Source organism: Condylostylus longicornis, unplaced genomic scaffold (genome assembly GCF_029603195.1).
Source record: "Condylostylus longicornis isolate FDR11 unplaced genomic scaffold, ASM2960319v2 ptg000011l, whole genome shotgun sequence".
NCBI lineage: Eukaryota > Metazoa > Arthropoda > Insecta > Diptera > Dolichopodidae > Condylostylus > Condylostylus longicornis.
In genome coordinates this window covers 2,156,037-2,176,466 of record NW_026577980.1, presented here as the reverse complement: position 1 = coordinate 2,176,466, position 20,430 = coordinate 2,156,037, and the positions used below count along the sequence as shown (strand labels likewise).

The 20,430-nt window shown below is 26.4% G+C and overlaps 3 protein-coding genes across 4 annotated transcripts; 1 reads left to right on the top strand and 2 right to left on the bottom strand.

Moving 5' to 3' along the window:
* Positions 1-415: 415 nt before the first annotated feature.
* Positions 416-4,550, bottom strand: LOC129619229 (uncharacterized). Its single transcript, XM_055534373.1, has 6 exons — positions 3,474-4,550; positions 3,265-3,420; positions 3,048-3,208; positions 1,592-2,854; positions 961-1,373; positions 416-905 (listed from the first exon to the last, which is right to left on the bottom strand). The coding sequence occupies exons 1-6, from the start codon at positions 4,432-4,434 to the stop codon at positions 443-445; spliced, it is 3,417 nt and encodes a 1,138-aa protein (XP_055390348.1). The 5' UTR covers positions 4,435-4,550; the 3' UTR covers positions 416-442.
* A 508-nt stretch (positions 4,551-5,058) lies between these two features.
* On the top strand, positions 5,059-6,860 carry LOC129619282 (uncharacterized). The gene is made up of 2 exons (XM_055534459.1): positions 5,059-5,760; positions 5,834-6,860. The coding sequence occupies exons 1-2, from the start codon at positions 5,199-5,201 to the stop codon at positions 6,529-6,531; spliced, it is 1,260 nt and encodes a 419-aa protein (XP_055390434.1). The 5' UTR covers positions 5,059-5,198; the 3' UTR covers positions 6,532-6,860.
* An 854-nt stretch (positions 6,861-7,714) lies between these two features.
* LOC129619253 (uncharacterized) lies at positions 7,715-20,402 on the bottom strand. Of its 2 annotated transcripts, XM_055534410.1 has the most exons (9): positions 20,198-20,402; positions 19,364-19,888; positions 18,236-18,652; positions 17,617-17,775; positions 17,357-17,461; positions 14,721-15,021; positions 10,244-11,635; positions 10,013-10,189; positions 7,715-9,923 (listed from the first exon to the last, which is right to left on the bottom strand). In XM_055534410.1, the coding sequence occupies exons 1-9, from the start codon at positions 20,225-20,227 to the stop codon at positions 8,722-8,724; spliced, it is 4,308 nt and encodes a 1,435-aa protein (XP_055390385.1). In that variant the 5' UTR covers positions 20,228-20,402; the 3' UTR covers positions 7,715-8,721. The 2 variants fall into 2 exon arrangements, with proteins under 2 accessions (XP_055390385.1, XP_055390386.1); XM_055534411.1 differs by lacking the exon at positions 18,236-18,652.
* Between the last annotated feature and the right edge of the window lie 28 nt (positions 20,403-20,430).

The window sequence follows — 20,430 nt, the reverse complement described above, 5'->3', positions numbered from 1 at the left end:
TTTTCGTTTTTTATTCTAATGCAAATTCCAAAAAAAAACATTTATTTCCTTGTAAAATATAGAAAATATTATTTTACAAGAATTATCCATTTGTATTTTTTGGCATCTAAAGTTTTGATTTTGTCCCTTACAAAATTTTTGGTTCAACCAAATAGTTTTTGTATAACTATAAATTATATTTTTGTTAAAAATGTTGGTAGTCTTATATGCCATAAGAATTTGTATATAAATATGTATACATTGCTGGTCTAAAACTAAAAACTTACTCAAAACTGTAATGCTAATGTCCTGAATTGCAACTATATATATGTATTATCTTAATAAATTAAAATGTTGAGGAAAAACCAACTGATAGTTTTTTTGTATAATTATTTCCACACAATTTTGTATCTTTAAAAAAATTAAAAAAAAAAATAAAAAATACTCTATCTATTCATAAAAATTAAAGAGAAGTTTCATTCGGATTCTCTTCAATTATTAATAATTTTCTTGTATTATATATATCTTCTGGATATACTGATATATCGTCGTTACTACTATTTATTAAATTATTGCAATTTCTTTTTCTTTGTTGACTTTTTAAAAAAATTTCTTTTGCAAGCTGTGTACTATAACTGTTGTCAGATTCATTTTTATCATTACTTTGTTTATTATTATCACAGTTGGAAATGTTTATTCCTAACTCTTGGTAATCAATTCTTTCACGGCTTTCATTATATTCACAGGTGTTAAAACTATTTTGATTGACCGGTTTATTTCCATCTAAACAGAATAATAAGCTGGAGCTCATTTGGGATTCACTTAGATCTTGGATATCTGGTGTTGATCCAAAATCATCAGGTTGACTCGAAAACGATGCATCAACAGGGCTTGCAGTTAATACACTTCGACTTAATAAATATTCCCTAAAATAAATTATTAGTATTAAACAATTTTTAGTTATATTTAAATAGATTATACCTGAAAGTGCTTGATAAGGTAGCATTTGTATTTAAATTATTTAATTTTAAATTTTGTTTTTGTAGCTCATCTATATCTCTAATATTTGCAGCATCAGCAATAGATTTTGGTTCCATTTCAGTACAACCCATAAAGTAGCTATTTTCACCCAATACATGTATTTGAGAAAAAATTTGTTGAGGTACGGTGATTGTTTGTGGTGCGACAATGTTTTTTATTTTATGTATTTTTGGTGTTGTATCATTGTTTGAAGATTCACATTCATTCAAATAAGCTGAATTCGATTCAGGATCTCTATGCTCGTTAAAATTAGATATATCACTTTTTAATACATTTTGAATATCATGCGACACTGAGCCAACAGTTGCCATTAACATTACTGGTTTGCGAGATCTTGGAGTCATTATTGATTCCTAAAATAATATTAGAATTCTTACTAAATTAAATTATACGAATCAGTAACTTTTTTGAGTTTCGAGATGAGAAATTTTTATAATTTTAAGAAACGTTTTCAGAAAAAGAAATGAAGTGTTAATGTGTCGTTTTAGAGAAATAGATTTTGTTAAAATTTATTAAAAAACACACTATGTATACTTTGTACATTTTTATACTTGTTCCTTCTAAGAATTACCTGCATAGCTTTGGGCATTCGCTGTGTGGATTTTGTTATGGGTGACATCGAACGTCTTCTAAAAAACTGCGACGGGGTACTTGTTATTAAGTCAATGTTTCTATACAAATTTAAGTTTGGATAACTTCCAACAACATTTTCACTTGTAATGCTTAATACAGAACGATCCTCATGAATAAACACATCACCTGTTTCAAATTCATTTACATCCTTTTCATCGTGTTCAGTACTGAAACAATGTTTATATTTATGAACATCTTCAACACTATTTACTTCTTCTGCCTTAGTAGAATGCTCAGGTCCTGGATCAATTTCACTTTCAGATTGTATAGTTGACAAACAATCTTTGTAAGAATCTACAGATTCTTCATTTAATTCATTTTTATTTAAGCTTTTATTAAAACAACCTGTTTTATTTAAAATAAATTTTTTAGTAACTTTTAATTTTTCAGAACGTGTTGCAATATTCGATGACGACGATAAATTTCCAATTAGAGAACCCAAACTTACAGCTCTTATTAAACTATTTTTTATAGTTTTTGGAATACAATCAATAAATTTTCCATCATTTTCATTTCCTTGGTCCGTATTCAAATTAACATACGAAAAATCGCTTGCATCTTTTTCGAATTCGTCTTTCGGAATTAAATTGAATAAATTAGGCTCTGATTTGAATTTAGATTTCAAACTGCTATTAAAATTTTTCAAATTTCTGAGTTTGCCCCGATTTTTTACTGGAGTTAAAAATTTGTCCAAATCATAATCAGTTAAGTCCGTCCTTTCATCAAAATTATAATCGGTTTCCTCATTGAAATTTTTCTTACTTAACCACTGAACCGTGTTTTCACTCGCTAACAAATCATTACTTACGTTTTTGTTAACCTGCTTTGATGTACCCGTTACATCATTTTCTATTGCTGCATCTTTTTCAGTGCACTCATTTAAAGAAAATCGACATACAGAAGACGATGATGGCTTATTTTCAGAATTGTTTATATCTAAGGAATTCGTTGATGCTGAGCTTAATGTTGATGTTAAAGAGAGAATTGAGGAAGCTGATACGGACTTTTGCAAAGGATGACGTAGTTGCGTGGCTGAAACCTTGTTCTTCGAAATGCTTTTGATTGAAGGTGACTCGATTGAATAATTGTTAACAGTATCTAAGTGCTGCGGTTGTCTTGAGATTTGAAAATTTGAGTGTGATAAAATTGGATTTGGAAATAATATACGAGTTCTCGGTGTTTTAACAGCACCATTCGGTGTCTAAAATTTTTTGTTTGAAAAGAGGATAATGATGTTAGAAAAATGAGTAACATGCAATATTCGCATACAATTTAAACATGCGAAAAAATTAAAGAAATTTAGTGTATTAGTAAATAATATGTATATCTATATATAGTTTTTTTATAATATAAGATAGATACGATTTTCCGATTTTTTGGCGATTCATACTCACAGAGGAATTATTAGTTGAAGAATTCAAACGTTTTGGGGTCCGCGAAATTAATCCCTTGTGAAATATGTGTTTTTTAATTGCCTCACCGAAAGATTTACCACCACTTCTCTGAATTTCATTATTTTTTATTCTGTTAACCATTAACATCTGTAGTGGGGTTCCTAGGGGTACAGTAAAATACATATTAAAAAATAATAAAAAGTTGAGTAAATTGTACCTTGCCCATTCTCTTTATTAAACTGTTTTATAAGTTTCCTTTTCTTCGATGATTCTGGCAAACTTTGAATATGGGCATAAAGTTGAGCAAGCGCTGTGTCTGTTGGATTTGAATTGTGTTCAGCTGCTGTTTTCTCACGATCAACAAATGTATACACTATTATGATAAATTTTCAAAAAAAAAGTCAAATATCAGTATTGTAACGGTACCTGTATTTACTGTGGATATATCAGAAATTGATTCATCAAGTATATGCTCGGGAGACATAGTTTTCTTCCTTTTCATTTCATGGAAATAAGCACGTATATCCGTTGCGAGTTTTGAAGGAATATCAAATATAACTTTACCCTTATGTATCATGTAACTTACAACGCTAGACATTCTTTGGGAAACGTAATGTAGAGCTTCAGGAGGAAGATTTCGAGGACACATTAAATGTGGTGAAAATAATAACGCCAATGTATCTGGCGACATTTTATTATATTGTTCATATTTCGAAGTCTCATACAGCATACTTATGATATCTTCCAATAAAATTCTATTTTCATTTGGTAGTAGAAGAACTAAGAGTTGCATCGAGTTCAAAAAATGATTTACTTTATTGAGTTTCTCTCCCTTTTCTTTTCCCTCCACACCATTACACAAATCAGCAATTTGACAATGTGCAGGATAGTGAGCATCTGTTAACAAAGGCTCATGCAAATCAGCTAAAAATCCTTTATAAACTGTAGCGCAGTCATGTACACTAAAGTTTTCATCGAGATTAAAATCTTTATGCTGATTCATTAGATTTCGTAGTTCATTTTGTCTTGAAACAGCACCAGTTCTTCTAAATATACCTTCTTGTTTTAAGTTAACTTCTTTCAATAAGAATGCTCGCAATTGTTTTAGTTGATTAATTAAACCGAATGTTAGCTGTATAGACCCACCTTCAAGAGGGCTTCCAGCACCATTTTTGGAAGAAGTGCAACTTTTTATTTTTTTTGCCAATCTATTCCACTTTCTCAGTTTACCTTTTTCATAATATATTATTTCATGACATGGTAGATCGAATTCATCTGTATTTAGGTCCAATTCAAATGATAAGTGCATACGAACCAATTGTTTATACTGTTCATAATTTTCAATTCTTAATTTTTCTGTTACATCCTTATCACTTAGACAATCCATATTGAATTTTTAATAATCACAAAATTTGAAATCTTTAATTCGACTCATAATCGATTTGATTGCTTAATTGCTTTGTTAATTTATTTTAAATTAATATTTCTACGAAACATAAACGACTTTTTTTTTGTAATTAGGCGCCGTCAATTAAAATTTAAATTTGACAGTAGAATTGAGTACTGCCAGTTCTATATTTTTTTATCAAAATTATTTCAGTGATTGTAATGTGACATAAAACAAAATCATTTACAGTCAGATGCAAACTAAAATTGTATCAAAAATTTTAATACCTGTATAAGAAATGTTGAGGATGATATGAGATAAAGTAAAATTTTGGCTTCAGGTTCAGTTATTAAATCCTAATTTAAAATACCAATTACAAATTTTCTTGGATTTATGAAAAAAATTTTTTTATTAAATTGTGTTTTCTTTCATTTTTCAAAATGCACGCTTTATGAAATATAAATACCATTAATTTAAAAATTTATCAACTTGGTAGACATATTGTTATTAGTCATAGGTAATATTATTTGTTATCAGTACAAACGGAGCTTAACGTCAAAATGTATTAGACTTGAGATATTTAAAAATGACAATCAGACGTTAACCTTTTTTGGCTGTATAAACGCAGCTATACAATATACAAATTTCCGTCAATTTCTGTTGATTTTTATCTTTAAATTAAAATAGCTTATTTGTAGTAAATTTATCAATTAAATTTTTATTTTCATATTCAATTCCCCTTAATCGAAATCCAGAGTGGTACTATGTTAAGAGGTTTTGTAAAGCAAAACACTCGACAACCTATACAAAATTCTTGTAATGGCGAAATGAACTATGATAATTTTGATAGTGATATGGATTTGGAGGCTGAATATTTTGAGGAAAGTGACGATTATACAAATGAAGATGAATTTAATGTAAGGAAAGATAAGAGTTTTGTTACAGAAGAAGAAAGGGAAAAGAAAAATGAAAGGAAAAAAAATAGAAGAATATGGGAGAATATTGAATGTACGAAAAGATTATTAGAATTATACAAAAAATTTAATCCTAAAGTCGGTAGGTGCGGTCAATTTACAAAAAAACACCAAATGTACAAATACATGGCAAAAAAAATTAATGAAGAATTCGGGTTGAAATACACGGGGGATCAAGTAGCTAGCAGGGTAAGAAAATTTGTCTCAAGAAAGGATGACCCATCAAAATTGAATGACTTCGACAACAGATCTAGAAATTCGAAATTTAACACTAACTCTGAAATCGATATTTCTAATTACAACTTGGAAAGCATGTTTGATAGTGAAGACGATGAAAAATGTTCTGAAGCAGGTAACAAAATTTTTCAAATAATGAAAGAATCTATACAAATAATGAAAGAATTAAAAAAAAAATTTTTTTTTAGACAATGAGAGAAATGAACAGGAAGGTAGCTCCTCAAAAGCAGAGTTCACAAATCAACAATCAAAAAAATTAATAAAATTGTATAATATGTTCGTACCAAATGTAGGATGCAATGGTCAATTTAGAACTAAAAAGGAAATGTTTAAAGCCATTAGTGAAGAAATGCAACATGAATTTAACGTAAAATATACTCCGCTACAAGTCGAATCGAGATACAGAAATATACGACGAAAGGCAAGAAATATAATATCTCGTGCGAATCAATTAAATTCTATAGAACAAAAAATTAATAAAAATCGATTAGAGTACATAGACACAAGTAGTGCAAAACTAACACATGACTCAGATCTAGAAAATGATAGTCGAGATGGATTTATGTTAAAAAACGAATTCGTTGATGAAGATGATGACTACTCATCGTTTCATCAGAAACCTGTTAAAGTAGAGACACAAATTTTAGAAGACGATGAAGAAAGTAGCTCCTGCAAAACAGAAATTGACAAAGATGATGTTGAACTGAACAAAATAGAAAATCTCGCTCACAAAATTTTTAAATTTTGTGATAAAGATTTAATGAAAGAATATTTGAAATTTAAAGAAAAGAAAATGAAAATAGAGGAAATCAGACATAATGAAATTATGGAACAATTACGAAAAATGAATCAAACTTTATTGGAAATTCAACAACAGAATTATTAAAAGAACGATTTATCTTTTATGTAAATAAAGGAAAAAATAAAATAATTGCTCAATTAATGACTACAGATTAATAGTTTTTCTAAGCGTCTCAATGTTACTTGGATTTCCAAAAAGAAAAATAAATCTTACATATTCTATAGAGACCGATATTCTAGGAACCTGTGTACATTTACATGTATACATATTGTATACAGTTTATGAGCCATTTCATTGCGACAACAATTGAACATGAAAAATCAATTTTTAATCAAATAAAAATATTTGATAAATATGTTTAAAGCTTACTTTCAATAATTTTTTATATTTATAATAATCTATTTTAAATTAAATTTAAGGTCAATAATTATATAATTTTTAAAAAGAACATAATTATGCTTTTACTGAAAGTGAAGCTTTACAGTTTACATGTTGCTAGGTATAAAAACAATTAATTTCATGTACTCACTTTATCCATTTTTTGAATCTTTTCACCTACTCTTAACATATTATTGTCTTATTTCTTCCATTGTCTTATTTCGTTTTTACAACCTTTTCCATATAATTGACATATTCTATACATCCTTAGTAAAAGAAGCAGTAGCTCAAAAATCGTAGCATGAGTAAAACTCTATAGCATTTTTAAAATATTGTAAGTTTGAAAAAATTACATTGACAAACGCAAGATCTATAGTGATGCAAAATTAAAAATATTATTACATTACAGTAAATATATATACTCAAAATTTTCTGTAAAGTATTCGTTTTCTTTTCCATTATTATTGTAACTAAGTTAAATTTAACTTAAAAAGCAATTTTCTTATAGCGTTGTAGAGGGAGAACTGTCCACTGACTGTAACTCCCAATTCTATTTAAACTTTTAGCACCCTACATATGTATCCTTGGGTCTTCTTCTGTTTAGACAGCAAGGGATTTCGTTAATTTGTACCCCACGCATTTCACCATTTTGATGATTTTTTATTCTGTTGATATGTTTGTTGTTGGATTTCCTGATTTCCTCATCCACTGTAATATAATATTAGAGCTTCAAAAATCAATTTAATATTCATTACGAATATTAGAATTAAGAATTAAACGAATTAAATGGTCTGGATCATTTCCTTTGTTCTAGTATATTAAATTGCGTTAATTTCACACAGGATTCCCTTAATTTTCTGAGATCTAAAATGAAAACTAAAAAATAATATTGATAGTTTTAACAGAATTTTTATTGCTTTTTTAAACAAAAAGAAAAAAAAAATAATTACTTAAATAAAAATATACTGTAAAATCTATCTTTTACACCATTTTTCCAATATTTTCTTTTTTTTTTATTCTTAACTTTTTTATGAAAATCTGTATTAATTATTTCTAAAGTCTACTTTACAGGATTACGTCCATTAAATAGTGTTCCTCTTTTTTGTTTTTTTTTAAGGTTTTTAGCTTTGTTAAATTATATTCTATACATATGTATACATGTGTGCACACATATATATATACATATTGTATATTGAAAATTTTAATTTATCTACTTCTATTTAATTTCATTTGTTTTTTTTAAAGTAAATAAAATTTTTTGTTGTCGCGAATATGAAATTTTATTTTTGTTCTATGTTTTTATATACAATTTTTGTAGTGTTATTACAATTAAGAAAAAATAAACATACTTTTAGCATATTAACTTAAAAAAAGAAATTTTTTTTTTGTTTTTTAAATATTCTTATGATATGAGTTTATATTTTCTTTTTAATTTTTTTTTTTTTTTGTATTAAAATTACATTTACATAAGAAAAATAAATGTTATAACTTATAAATACAGCAATATGATGATTTTTGGTAATCATTATGTACATATGTACATATTGTGTATGTCATGATTGTTTAATAAATAACATTTAATTTTCAACATGCAATTTTTCATTAAAATTCAGTGGATCAATATAAATTTTTAATAAATTTTTTCTTCAAAATTCTGAATTATTAATATACAATTAACCCTTTTAAATTTAATAAGGATTCTTTTTCTTTTTATTAAACATATTATATAAGTAAGTTTAAAAATGATTTTGCCATTAAAAATAATAAAATAAAAAAAAAAAACAATAAATTACATAATAGGTGAAGAAATTTATTTTTTTAAATTTCTTTTTCAAAAGAGTAAAATTTTTTTTTTTTTTATAATATTTAACACTTAATAGAATGTTTGTTTAGTTTTTAAGAATTTTCTTCATTATTTTCTACTGGTGCTTCTCCTGTTGATTCAATATTTTCATTTTTTTCCTGACTTTGTTGTTCTTCATCTATTCCTTTTACATTATCATGTGATGGCTGCTCTTCTTTTTCTATATATTGATTTTGTGATTCATCATCGTTATATTGATTTTGTACTGGACATTGTTCAGAATGAGTACCATTATTTTCTGATATTTGATTTTCATTATAAATGCTACGATGGTCATTATTATCATATTGACTATTATCACCAACATTATCATTATCATTATTATTACTATTATCGTTATTATTTTTATTATAATTATCATTATTGTTATTGTTGTTATAATTATTATTACTGTTATCATAATTATCAATATTATTATTGTTATTATTTCTATTTTCTGTACAATTATTTGCTCCTCCGTCAAGCGGTTCATCATATAATGGTGTATTATCAAATATTTCATTACTATTATTGTTATCAATTTTTGTAGCAGCATTACCGGACTGTTGATTGAATGAAGACTTTCTTAGTCTTGTAGCTGGTGTAGCAAATTCATTATCCTTTTCATCATCTTTGTCATTTGTAATGTCTTCTTCTCCTGGGGGTCTTAGATTATCATTATCATTCATAATAGATTTTCTTTGATTTTCATCGAAATCTTGTAATTCATTATCCCAATCTTCTTCAGTGTCTTGAAGGGTTTTATCCACTTTTTCATTTGGATTATTTTCCATATTTTCATTATCTTTATTTCCACTATTCCTGCGACTGTTAAAATTACTGTCACTTCGATCATTATCGGAGCTTCTGTCACGGTTTCTTTGATCTCGAGAATTACGAGAACTACGAGTGTCACCACCCCCACGACGATCTCGGTTATCCCAGTCACGTTCTCTATCACGATCTCGATTACGATCACGATCGCGATCACGATCTCTTTCTCGATCGCGATCTCTATCTCTATCACGGTCTCTGTCATTTCTTCTTTCAAATAAGCGACTGCCAACATCCCTATTACGGCTACCATTATTACCATTATCTTCTTCTCGCCAATTTCCTCTTTGTTGACCAAAACCGCCACCTCTATGAGGACCGTCAAAACCGCCACCTCGGCGATTGCCTCTATTGTTAACGCCACGATTACCACCACGCTCTTCGCGTTCAAATGTTCGTTCTATATAATTTGAAAATAGTCCTGAAAATTGAAAAATTAAAAAAAAAAACATTAGTGTCCCTTCTAAAAACATCTTTTTGTCTTTTAACGAATATAAAAAAAAAGTTTACCATCTTGAGCTGGCGGAGCTTGTCCTCTTGAATTATGTCGTTGATTAAACATATTTCCTAATCTTTGTTGACCAAATTGCGGTCCGCCTCTCATTTGCATGGCACCTCTTCCACCAAATCTATTTGCAGGCATGTTATTATTAGGGAAGAAACCAACATCATTCCTACGATCAAAATCTACAAAAAAAAGTGTGTTTGAAACAAGATTTCTAAGTTAACGTTTTATAATACCATTGCCACTACGCCGATCAAAGAAAGGATTTTGTTGCTTTTTATCAAGATTATCAGGTTGAAAACCTTCTCCAAATGGCACTCCATTTTCTGACCATTCTGAAGCAGAACCCTGATCCCCACGACCTCTACGGCTTTCAATACGACCCCCATTATTACCGCCGCGTTCCCAACGAGAGCGTTCACCACGAATTCCACCAGTATATTCGTTCCTTCTTTTATCAAAAATATTTTCCATATGTCTCCTCTCAAATTCTTCATCATTGCGGTTTTCTTCAAGACTAACTTCATCAGGATCTTCCCCTGGTGGAGCAGTTGGTAAATCAGATAGATCTGAAAATAATGGCGGGGGCTTATTAAAGTCAGGCATAGGATTCGTTGTTTCATTTGACTTTGTAACACTGCTAGGAGTGTTGTTAGGGAGATCATCTTCCATTTCAATGTCCATCTGATCATCGGCAGGCGTAGTTTGTTCATTAGTTTGAATTGTTTGTGATTGTTGCTGTTGTTGTGATTGCAACGGAGGCTGCTGTGTTGTTGCAGGTGGTGGTTGTTCTATCTGCTGCGGAAATTGTGGGGGTAATCCTAACATATGCATATTGCCTAAAAAGCCAGGTGGCGGAGCTTGTAACGGATTACCAGCGCTTGTTTTATCTAATGCTGGAGGAAGAGTTCCAAAACCTGGTGGAGGTAGCATAGCACCTGGTAACATCAATGGCGGCATACCAGGCATCATATTTGGTGGCATACCAGGAGGTATTCCAGGCATCGGAACACCCATAGGACCAATTAATCTTGGAGGTGGCCCCATTTGGAAAGGTGGTACCATTGGTACAGCAGGTGGAGGGGGTAATAATGGTGGGGGACCACCTTGTAATAATGTGGGTGGAGGCTGAGAAGTATCAATTTTTGGTAGACTATCCGCCACTCCGGTAAAAATTGCAGTGTTATTTGGCACTGCAACTGCAGCTAATACTTTGTCTTTATTATTTTTCGCTTGATTAATTTTATCTTTCATCCAACCTGGCATTGTATCTTCATCAAACATTCCACCTTCTTCTAGGGCATCTAAATCAGTATCTTTTCCTAATTTATTCCATGGTATAAAAGTAACACCCAAATCTAAATCCCAGTAATCTTTCCATTCTTTACTTTTGACACCTTTACCAGCAGCCCATGATATTGTAATAACACGACCTTGAAGTTTGTGATTTTTGAGATTGGTCATTGCTTTATGAGCATCTTGACGTCGATTCATTACAATAAATGCACATCCACGTGGATAAATCATATCAATACTAACTATGTCACCAAATTTACCAAAAGTATCAGATAATTCTTCTTGGTGTACAAGTTTAGATAAATGTCCGACCCAAAGAGTTGTTGTACAAACTGAAAGACAAAAAAAAAAATTGATATAAAATAATAGTTTTAAAAAAATTAAATAAAATTGTCTTGACAATTTAAAAAATTTGCGTTATTGCTTAAAATTTATCATACACCAGACAAAGATGACAATAATTTCAATTAATCTTATTTTTATCCCATAATATTCACCTCAACGTTGTAAACAGAAACCAAAGCAAATCAATTCATGTCGTTTTTGTTAAACTACAATTATAATCTTTATGAATTGAAATCTGGTTTAGACTTATTTAGTTTAATAAATCTAGTTTGAACTTTCTAGTTCACATTTTTGTTAAGATATTTACTTTGATTTTTTTCTATAATAAATATGTTGAAATATATGGGATAGAAATGATGATATTAATTGAAATTCTAAATTTTTGTATAAATACATTAATATATTTATTATTGAAATTCTCAAGTTGTATTTAGATTTGGGAAACATGGAACTTGACTTTTAATTTTAAACATAAATTATAATATACGATAACTATTTCTTTAACTTTTTCTTTATAGAAAACTGTACAAACACATCCGAATGATGGTTTATATTATAATTACTTTAACAGCAATAATTCTTTAAATTAAAAAATTTAAAAAGTTAACAAATTAACAAATGCTAACACAGATTGTTAAAAACTTCAAGAAATTATTTGGAACGCACAGACTACCATTTTAAAAGAAAAACTATTTAAATACAGATGCGGCAGAACTACATTAATTTGAAACTTAAAACTTCATAACTTGAAATTTAGGTACATAATTAATTTTAATTTAATTTTTTTTTTAATTTAAATAGAATGTGTAGAAATATTCTTATATACTTATAAATTAAAGATAAACTTATATCTTTAATTTTCCATTTGATTATTATTTTCCTATATTTTTTGCCCCCCCCATACTTTTCCATTTAAAATTATTCAATATAATAGGTGAATTACTTTATTTAGTATATTTAACATTTAAGTTATTATTTTGAAAGAAAAAACAAAATATTAATTATTTTTTACACTGCAACGAAAATTGATTGATTATGGATTCGAACTTAAGCATTTTTTTATAATATTCACAAGCGTACCTAGCCGTCATATTTTAATTCTTGCAAAAAGCAGTTTCGTCCAAATTTTTAATGTATTTTAAAAAAGCATTTCAATATTCAAAACAAAATTACTACTCAATTCAATTATATGTGCAATTTGATTCCGAAATTTTACTATACTTTAAAAAATCATGTTAAATTTTTATTGGAAATGGTTAAATTAATTTAAAGAAAGTGAAATTTTAATTATACTACCGTCTAAATATATTATAAAATTTTTAATTATTAAAATTATTTGAAATTACTATTAACTTATTTGAAGTTACTCTTAATTAACTAGTTTCATAATTTCATTAAATTAAAAAAATTTAAAAATTAAAAGATAGCAATTTAATTTTATTATTGAAATTTTTTCTTAAAAAATTTAAAATAAATCACTCAAAGTATTGGATATCTTTTTCTCAAATTTATATTTTTATTTTCCTAACATAATTTTAATTTCAATTTCTTATTTTAAAAAATAATTATAATATTACTATTTAATTTATCTCATATAGAAATTCTAATCGATTCTAGAAATTCTGATTGAATTTTACGTAAAAATAAGAGAGAAAAAAATTATTCATAATTTCAAATATATTCTGAAATAAATATTAATTCACAATATTGAATATAAAAATAAAAAATTAAATATTATAAAATTCTTTTAGCCCAAAATCATTTACAAATTCGTTATAGCTTTTTTCGTATTAGTTTGTTTGTGCGTTAAACAAAATTAAAATTTGACTAGACTATTTAAAATATATATTATTTATTCGTACAAAATCCCTTAATTTTTGTATATTTTCGTTTAATTAATTAATTAAAAAATATTGAGAATGATGAAGATGAAATTTTATATTCACTACACATTTAACGATTTATTCGCTCGATATTTTTACTATCAAAGTACTACTACGTTTTCAACAGAAAAAATGAATCTAAAAAAAAAAAAAAAAAACAAAAACAAATTAATGAATAAAGTCAAGTTCCACTCCAAATTATCGGCCGGGGTTTTCTTGTTTTCCTCATAAATAATTTTTGCAATCAATATAACCAAAAAATTCATCAAGTATATAGAATAGATATCGTATAATTTGATTTTCTCTTCTAAAATAAAAATTTTATTTTTTAAATTAAAAGAGAATTTTGGCTATTAATGATTACAAAATTAAATCAAAAAATATTAATTTTTTAATAAAAGAATACGAAATTCAAAAAACAAAAAATCGTATTCTTTAGAAAAAAATTTAACACTTTTTTTCATTTCTTTATCTTCAGAGGGTCCAAGTGAAAGAATTTCTAATAAGCTTTGTCATAAACTGAAACGGTAAAATCATTAAAAAATTATAATGAAAAATATAAAATTATTTTCAAAATTTGTATTTTTTAACTTTGCTTAAAAGTTTAAACAAAATTTTTAAAATTGAATCTTTTAAGAGAATTTCAATTGATCTAGAAATTTTTAATGTCACCAAAGACAAAACATCAATTTTAGAAGAGAAATTTTATTAAATGCAAAAATTACAATAAATTCGCATTTAAAATTTAATTTGAAGATTTTGAAAATAATTTTATTTGTGATAATTTATAAATTTCGTACTTAAACTAAATTGTATATGTGTATAAATAGAGCAATGGATATTCAAATAGAAATTATTTATGATTTATTATTTCTATTTTTTCAGTTTTAATGAAAAACCGTGGACTCCGAAATTGCTATAATAAGATATTAATGCTTCACAATTTAGCTTATGTTACAACTCATAAGGTAAATTGCATACTCATAACATATTACAAACAAATTTTGAAGTTACAGGTCACGATTAAAAAATTATGCTCCTTATCATATACATATTATCAATTTAATTTATATACGAGTTTATAAACTTAGATGTATAATAAAATCAAAAATAAAAATCACATGAAAGAAAAATAAAAAAAAATCATTAGTAAATTTTTGATTAATAAAGAAATTTGCAAAACAATTACCACTTAAATGTTCAGTTTTCGGTTCTGGTATTCCTTTTTTGCGTCTTTCACGTTCATATTCTCTGTCGCGTTCTTTATCTTTTGTTGATACACGATCACGTGACGAACGACGTCTTGATGATTTCGGTGATATACTTCTTGAATGACTGTGAGGTGACCTTGATCTTGACGATCTACGACCACTACGACCACTTGTTAAACGACCTCTTGAACGACTACGGCTTCGACTTCTTCGACGTTTATAACGATCATGATCAGTTGGAGTTGGACTTCTTGAATCCCCGGCATCCAAATTGATTACCTAGATAGTTTAGGTTGTTTTGAAAATATTGTTGGTTTTTGATATTCATTGTTTTTGTTTTTTTTTTTTTTTTTGTAATATTAATTTGAAATAAAAAGAAAAAAACAAAAATTAAAAAAAAAAAAATGAAGACTTTATATACTTTGTAGCTTTTGTTTAAACGTTGGCAGTACTTTAACGTAGAATTAAAATTTTTTGAAAAAATTTTCATCAACATCATTTGTTCATATCAAAAAAAAAATTTATTTTGCACAATTAAAATAATCAATGCTTTGTACCTTCATCATTCTAATTTTCTAATTGATACTTTTACGAATTTAATTTTTATTTTACTTTTAAGGGATTTTGTTCGATAAATTATTTAAGAAAAAAAAAAAATTCAGTTTTACATAGTGTTAAACAGAAAAAATGAAAATTAAACTTACCAGCCTGCCGTCATTTGATTTACAAATGATTTTGCGGATCGGAATTTAATTAGTGGATTACAAATGTTTTTTGTAATTACTATTGATATCTTACCTTTAAATTCCGATTGTTGGACGATTATTAATTTTATTTTAGAATTTTTAAATATAATATTTAAAAATAAAAGCAAATAAAATTTGAAATTCAAAAAAATAAAATATATACTAGGTAGTCAAAATCGTAATTTTTTTAAGTAATATAATTTATAACCCCAAATACTCCCAAATAAAATATTTCTGTTTCTCCAATAATTTTAAATCCACACCAATAATAATCTTCTTTTAATCCTACAGTTTTAAACTCATTAAATTTAAATTTTGTCGAAATTTTATTTGAACTATATTTGAACATTAAATAAATAAATTTGATATTTTCATTCATAAATTTATTTTTCATTTTAAATTTTGAAATCACACTACAAAAATAATTGTTTAAATAAAATTTATTCATTTAACGAATGCTATTATTTTAAATTAAAACTTTTAACTGCTAGCCCCCATTATATTTAAAACTCAATTAATTTTATTATGCACTTTAAAAATATTTAAAATATTTGATATTTAATAAGAATTCTTATAAAATATGTAAATTTTGTGTTCAACTTAAAATGACTACTATTTCCATTAGTTTAGAATCTTTAGATTAGAACTCTAATTAAAATTATTTAAACTGTTTTTGGATTTAGAGAAGGTTTTATCAGATTTGAATGTTCCGAGCGGACAATTCGTTTTTTTCCAAACCCAAAGAAAAAAACAAATTTAAGGCGATAATTTCTAAAAATTATGATTTCATAAAAAAAATGCATCCTCTTTCTAAACAAATAATGTAATAAAAGGTTTTCGTAATGAAAATATCGATTAATTTGGCAATGGCTATAGTCATTGTTAACCATAAATACCAGGGTAACGTTCTTAAATAAAAAGTGTAAAATATTCGTGTTTTATGTAATTATTTTCAAATTATCAAGATACATTTATGAACATTGATAGTGCTTTGTATTATTTAATAATATGAAACAATATCAATGCTTATGTTTTTTCAACACTCACGTAAGCTTAAAAATGCTAGAGCTACAATTTGGTTATTAAAATGTCATAAAATATTGGACAAATCATTTATCAATAAAACCGAGAAATCAAATTATTTTTCAAATTTATTATTTTATTAAGTTATCTCTTTCGAACTGAAGGAAATTTTTCTTGTGCCTTAACATAATCACTTATTATTTCACAGCGGTAAAGAAAAATTTTCTCTCTTCGAAGTAAGATCAAATGAGATTGAACAATTTGAGAATATATGGAGAATGAAAAGTTAATAGAAATTTCATCTTTAACCGAAATTTATATTGCACAGCGTCCCAAAAACTCCCATATCAAATATATTTTTTCATTAAATTTAATTTGAAATTTTAAACTTTGCAATTAATTATATTTTTGTTAATTTCAAATGTAATTTTCTTATTCAAATCAATACTTTGAATTTTGAAAAACTAACAAAACTAGCATAAATAATAAAATTCAAAGTCAAGTCAATTTATTGCTAAATAAAAATTTAAAAATGTTACATCTTTTAAAAAATTCCTTTAAATAATTTTGTTTTTACATGTTTGTGTTTTTCAAATAGTAATAGAAAAACTTTTAAATTTTTTTTATAATTAAACAAATTACGATAATTGTAGAAATTTGAAAAATTTTATTGTCTACAAATGGTAAAAAAAAACATTTTTAAATTTTAATTTATTTTTCGATATTTTTAAGCGTTAAAGAATTCCCAAAACTATTTAAACAAGAAACTATCTGTGTATGTATTTTATTCAATACACGGCATGAAAAAATATTCAAAAATATACAAAAAGAAAAAAAAAATGTACCTCAATTTTATTAGTTGCAGTTTCGGTACCCAAAAACTTAACTTCATCATCATTATGATCTGTTGCATTTGATCCACTTAATCCTATCAAAGTTGAAGATTGAGCCTATTTGAATATGAAAAAAAAAAAAAATAATAATATAAGAAGCTAATAAAATCATTTTTAAATTTGTTCGAATTATTGTCTACAATACGAGTAATGTATATTTGCAGAATTTATGTTAAACTAATTCAAAATAAAATAAAAGTTTTTTAATTTACCTTTAAAACATTTTGTAAATGTTTTTCAAAAGCTTCTTCTTGTAATCTCATCTCGTTTAATTTATTTTGTTGTTCTTCTTGTTGTTTTTTAAATTGTTGTAATGTTTGAAGTTGCCGAAGCACATTGGGATCTTTCAATAATTGCGATAAATTATTGCTCTAACCGCATAAAAATTGATTGATAAAAAAAAAATTAAAAAATAATTTAAAATTAATAAATTAAAGCCAAATTAACATTATAGATTCGGTAAAATAGAGAAATGTGTTGAGGAAATCTCATTTATCTGTTTCATTTTTCTATTTTATTTTAGTGTCCTCAAGATTAACGTGAAAATGTAAAATTGAGACTTAAAAGGTAAATTAGTTTTAGTTATTGGATAGTTTCTTCAAAATTAAAAAATATATTCGGAAAATATTCAAAATTATCAAAAAATTACTTAAAAAAGTTGAATAAAGCATAAAAATAGTCCAATATCGTTAGATTTTTTGAATACAAAAGAACTAGTATAATTTCAACACATTTCTCATGGAATAATTAAGAAAAAAAAAATAAAGTCAACAAAAAAAAATTAAAAAAAGTTTTTTTTTAAATACAAAGACTTTAACAAAATCAAATTACATCTAAAACGTTTGGCAAATAATGTCCACGTTTTTTTATGTCGTCTTCGACTTCACCATAACCATATTCAACCACTTTTTTGGTTAATTTACTTTGTGAATTCTCTGACTGATTATTAATGATTGCAGAATTAATAGCAGCAGCATAGCTATTGTTTAGATTATAATCAACACCCCCAATCCCATTATCATAACCAAAACTATCAGTGAAATTACCATCTATATTTTTATTTAATATTTTTTCGTTATTATTTTTAGTTGCACTTGAATTCAAAGTAAATCCAGAACTACTTTCGTTTTTTATATTAGTATTAGTTGTGGTACATTGTTTATGCTTTAAAATTTGTTTGTTATGTTCCAGTTGTCTTAATGCAGATTGATCGAAAATTTTTGTATTAGTTGTTGGATGTAGTCCAATCTGAACAGAAAAAGTTAAAGAAAAAAAAATGTTTTGGTTTTGTTTTTTTGGCTTAGAATTCATGAGAAATATAAAAAAAATTCTAACCATGTGCTGAATCTAACAATTTAAAAAAAATTCGTTTACTAATGGGTCCTTTTTAATAATAAAAATAAAACAAATAGGTACAATTTCGTTTTTCTTCAAGTGCTAATATTTTAAATTTTCTGAATACTGCAATGAATTTCTAATCGAATGAAGTCAGCACTATTAAAACAATAAATTGAAAATGTTATATCTAACATTTAAATTTCGTGATTATTTTTCTAAGCAAATAATTATTAAGCATTTATACAAGTAAAATTTAAGTGCAGGAATGAATAAAATAAAAGAAAATATAAAGCATAACACTGAAGATCTAGCTTTTAATTTCTAGTTTATAACCTACATAAAAATATTTTAATGCCTTTACAAATTTAAAGAATTTTACATGAGAATGAATTATTAGTTTAGTATAGGCACCTAATCGGTATTTAATGATTCCGGTTCTTTTTCTTATTGATTTATAAAATACACATCCAATAATTTTTTTCTACTATCCAAAACTTATAAACTAAATTTATTTTTAAACTAACTTTAATAATAGTTAAGTGTTAAAAAATATTATACCTATCTTAAACACCATAACAAAAAAAAAACAGTTCAATTCATAAAATTTAATAACATACTAACATTTAACTCAGGAATTCCATGACTCTCATCTTGTGTATTTAAAATTGGTGTGCTAGTTTCTTGTATGGATGTATTCAAACCATTTGTTCCACTTATATCCTGGCCACTGGTATTTTGCTGAATTTGATGGTATATAGGATGATTTGGATCAGCTAAATCAAATAATGGTTGTATTACTTCTGGAGCAAAAACGTTATTTTTCTGCCATAAATTTAAAACGCGTATTATTTTACTCTTGTCCTCTGGAGCACATCGAAATAAATTTGCAAAAGTTTGTTTGACATTTCGTGCAAATCTAGGTGCAAAGACATCTTTTTCTGGTCCGTATTGGTGCCGTGATTGGCGAACTATAGAATCGATCACATATAAACCAGGTATTTTATATTCTGGCTTACACTTTAATATGAATTTTTCTACACTTTGAACGACATGCTTATAAAACTTAATTGCCTTCATAGCTCCACGAGTAATCGCTGCCATTTTTGCCTTTGATATTGGTGGACTGGCACTATATAGGCCAGTAAGCTAAAATTGTAAAAGTAAAACCAAAAAAAAGATAAAGAAAATAATGTAATTAGTTTTTTTTCTTAATTCGTTCGAAATGCATATTTTTAAACAAAATACAAGCGCTAACGCCCTTATAATTTTTCTGTGCACCAAAGTATTAGTTCCTTAAATATTTTCACTTTTAATAACATTTTTCAGCCAATAATCACTATTTTTTTTATTTATATAATAGTTTGAAAAATATTGCTTATTTTTTTTCTAATTATTCATTGATTCATTTTAAAGGAAGTTGCATTTCACTTACACCAAAAAATCTTATTTTCTTACCTCATTATTAAAAGCCACTACGTTTTCCATTTTATAACATAATATTCACTAATTAAATATTACTTAAATCTTAATATTTTTCTCTAAAATATTACGAATTTTTATAGAATTTAAAGAATAGTCAATTTTGCGAAGAGGATTAAACATCTACTTATCGATAAATTTTAAGGAAAATGGCGACGGTTACATACATCCACTATTACCAACACCATTTCATGTTGTTTTACGATGCT

Coding starts and splice junctions, on each gene's coding strand:
- LOC129619229 (XM_055534373.1), bottom strand. CDS start 4,434: ATGGATTGTCTAAGTGATAAGGATGTAACAGAAAAATTAAGAATTGAA. Junction 3,421..3,473: donor TATATCCACAGTAAATACAG/GTACCGTTACAA, acceptor TTATCATAATAG/TGTATACATTTGTTGATCGT. Junction 2,855..3,047: donor CTTCAACTAATAATTCCTCT/GTGAGTATGAAT, acceptor AAAAAATTTTAG/ACACCGAATGGTGCTGTTAA.
- LOC129619282 (XM_055534459.1), top strand. CDS start 5,199: ATGTTAAGAGGTTTTGTAAAGCAAAACACTCGACAACCTATACAAAAT. Junction 5,761..5,833: donor TGAAAAATGTTCTGAAGCAG/GTAACAAAATTT, acceptor ATTTTTTTTTAG/ACAATGAGAGAAATGAACAG.
- LOC129619253 (XM_055534410.1), bottom strand. CDS start 20,227: ATGGAAAACGTAGTGGCTTTTAATAATGAG. Junction 19,889..20,197: donor TAGTGGCTTTTAATAATGAG/GTAAGAAAATAA, acceptor TTACAATTTTAG/CTTACTGGCCTATATAGTGC. Junction 17,462..17,616: donor ATTTACAAAATGTTTTAAAG/GTAAATTAAAAA, acceptor ATATTCAAATAG/GCTCAATCTTCAACTTTGAT.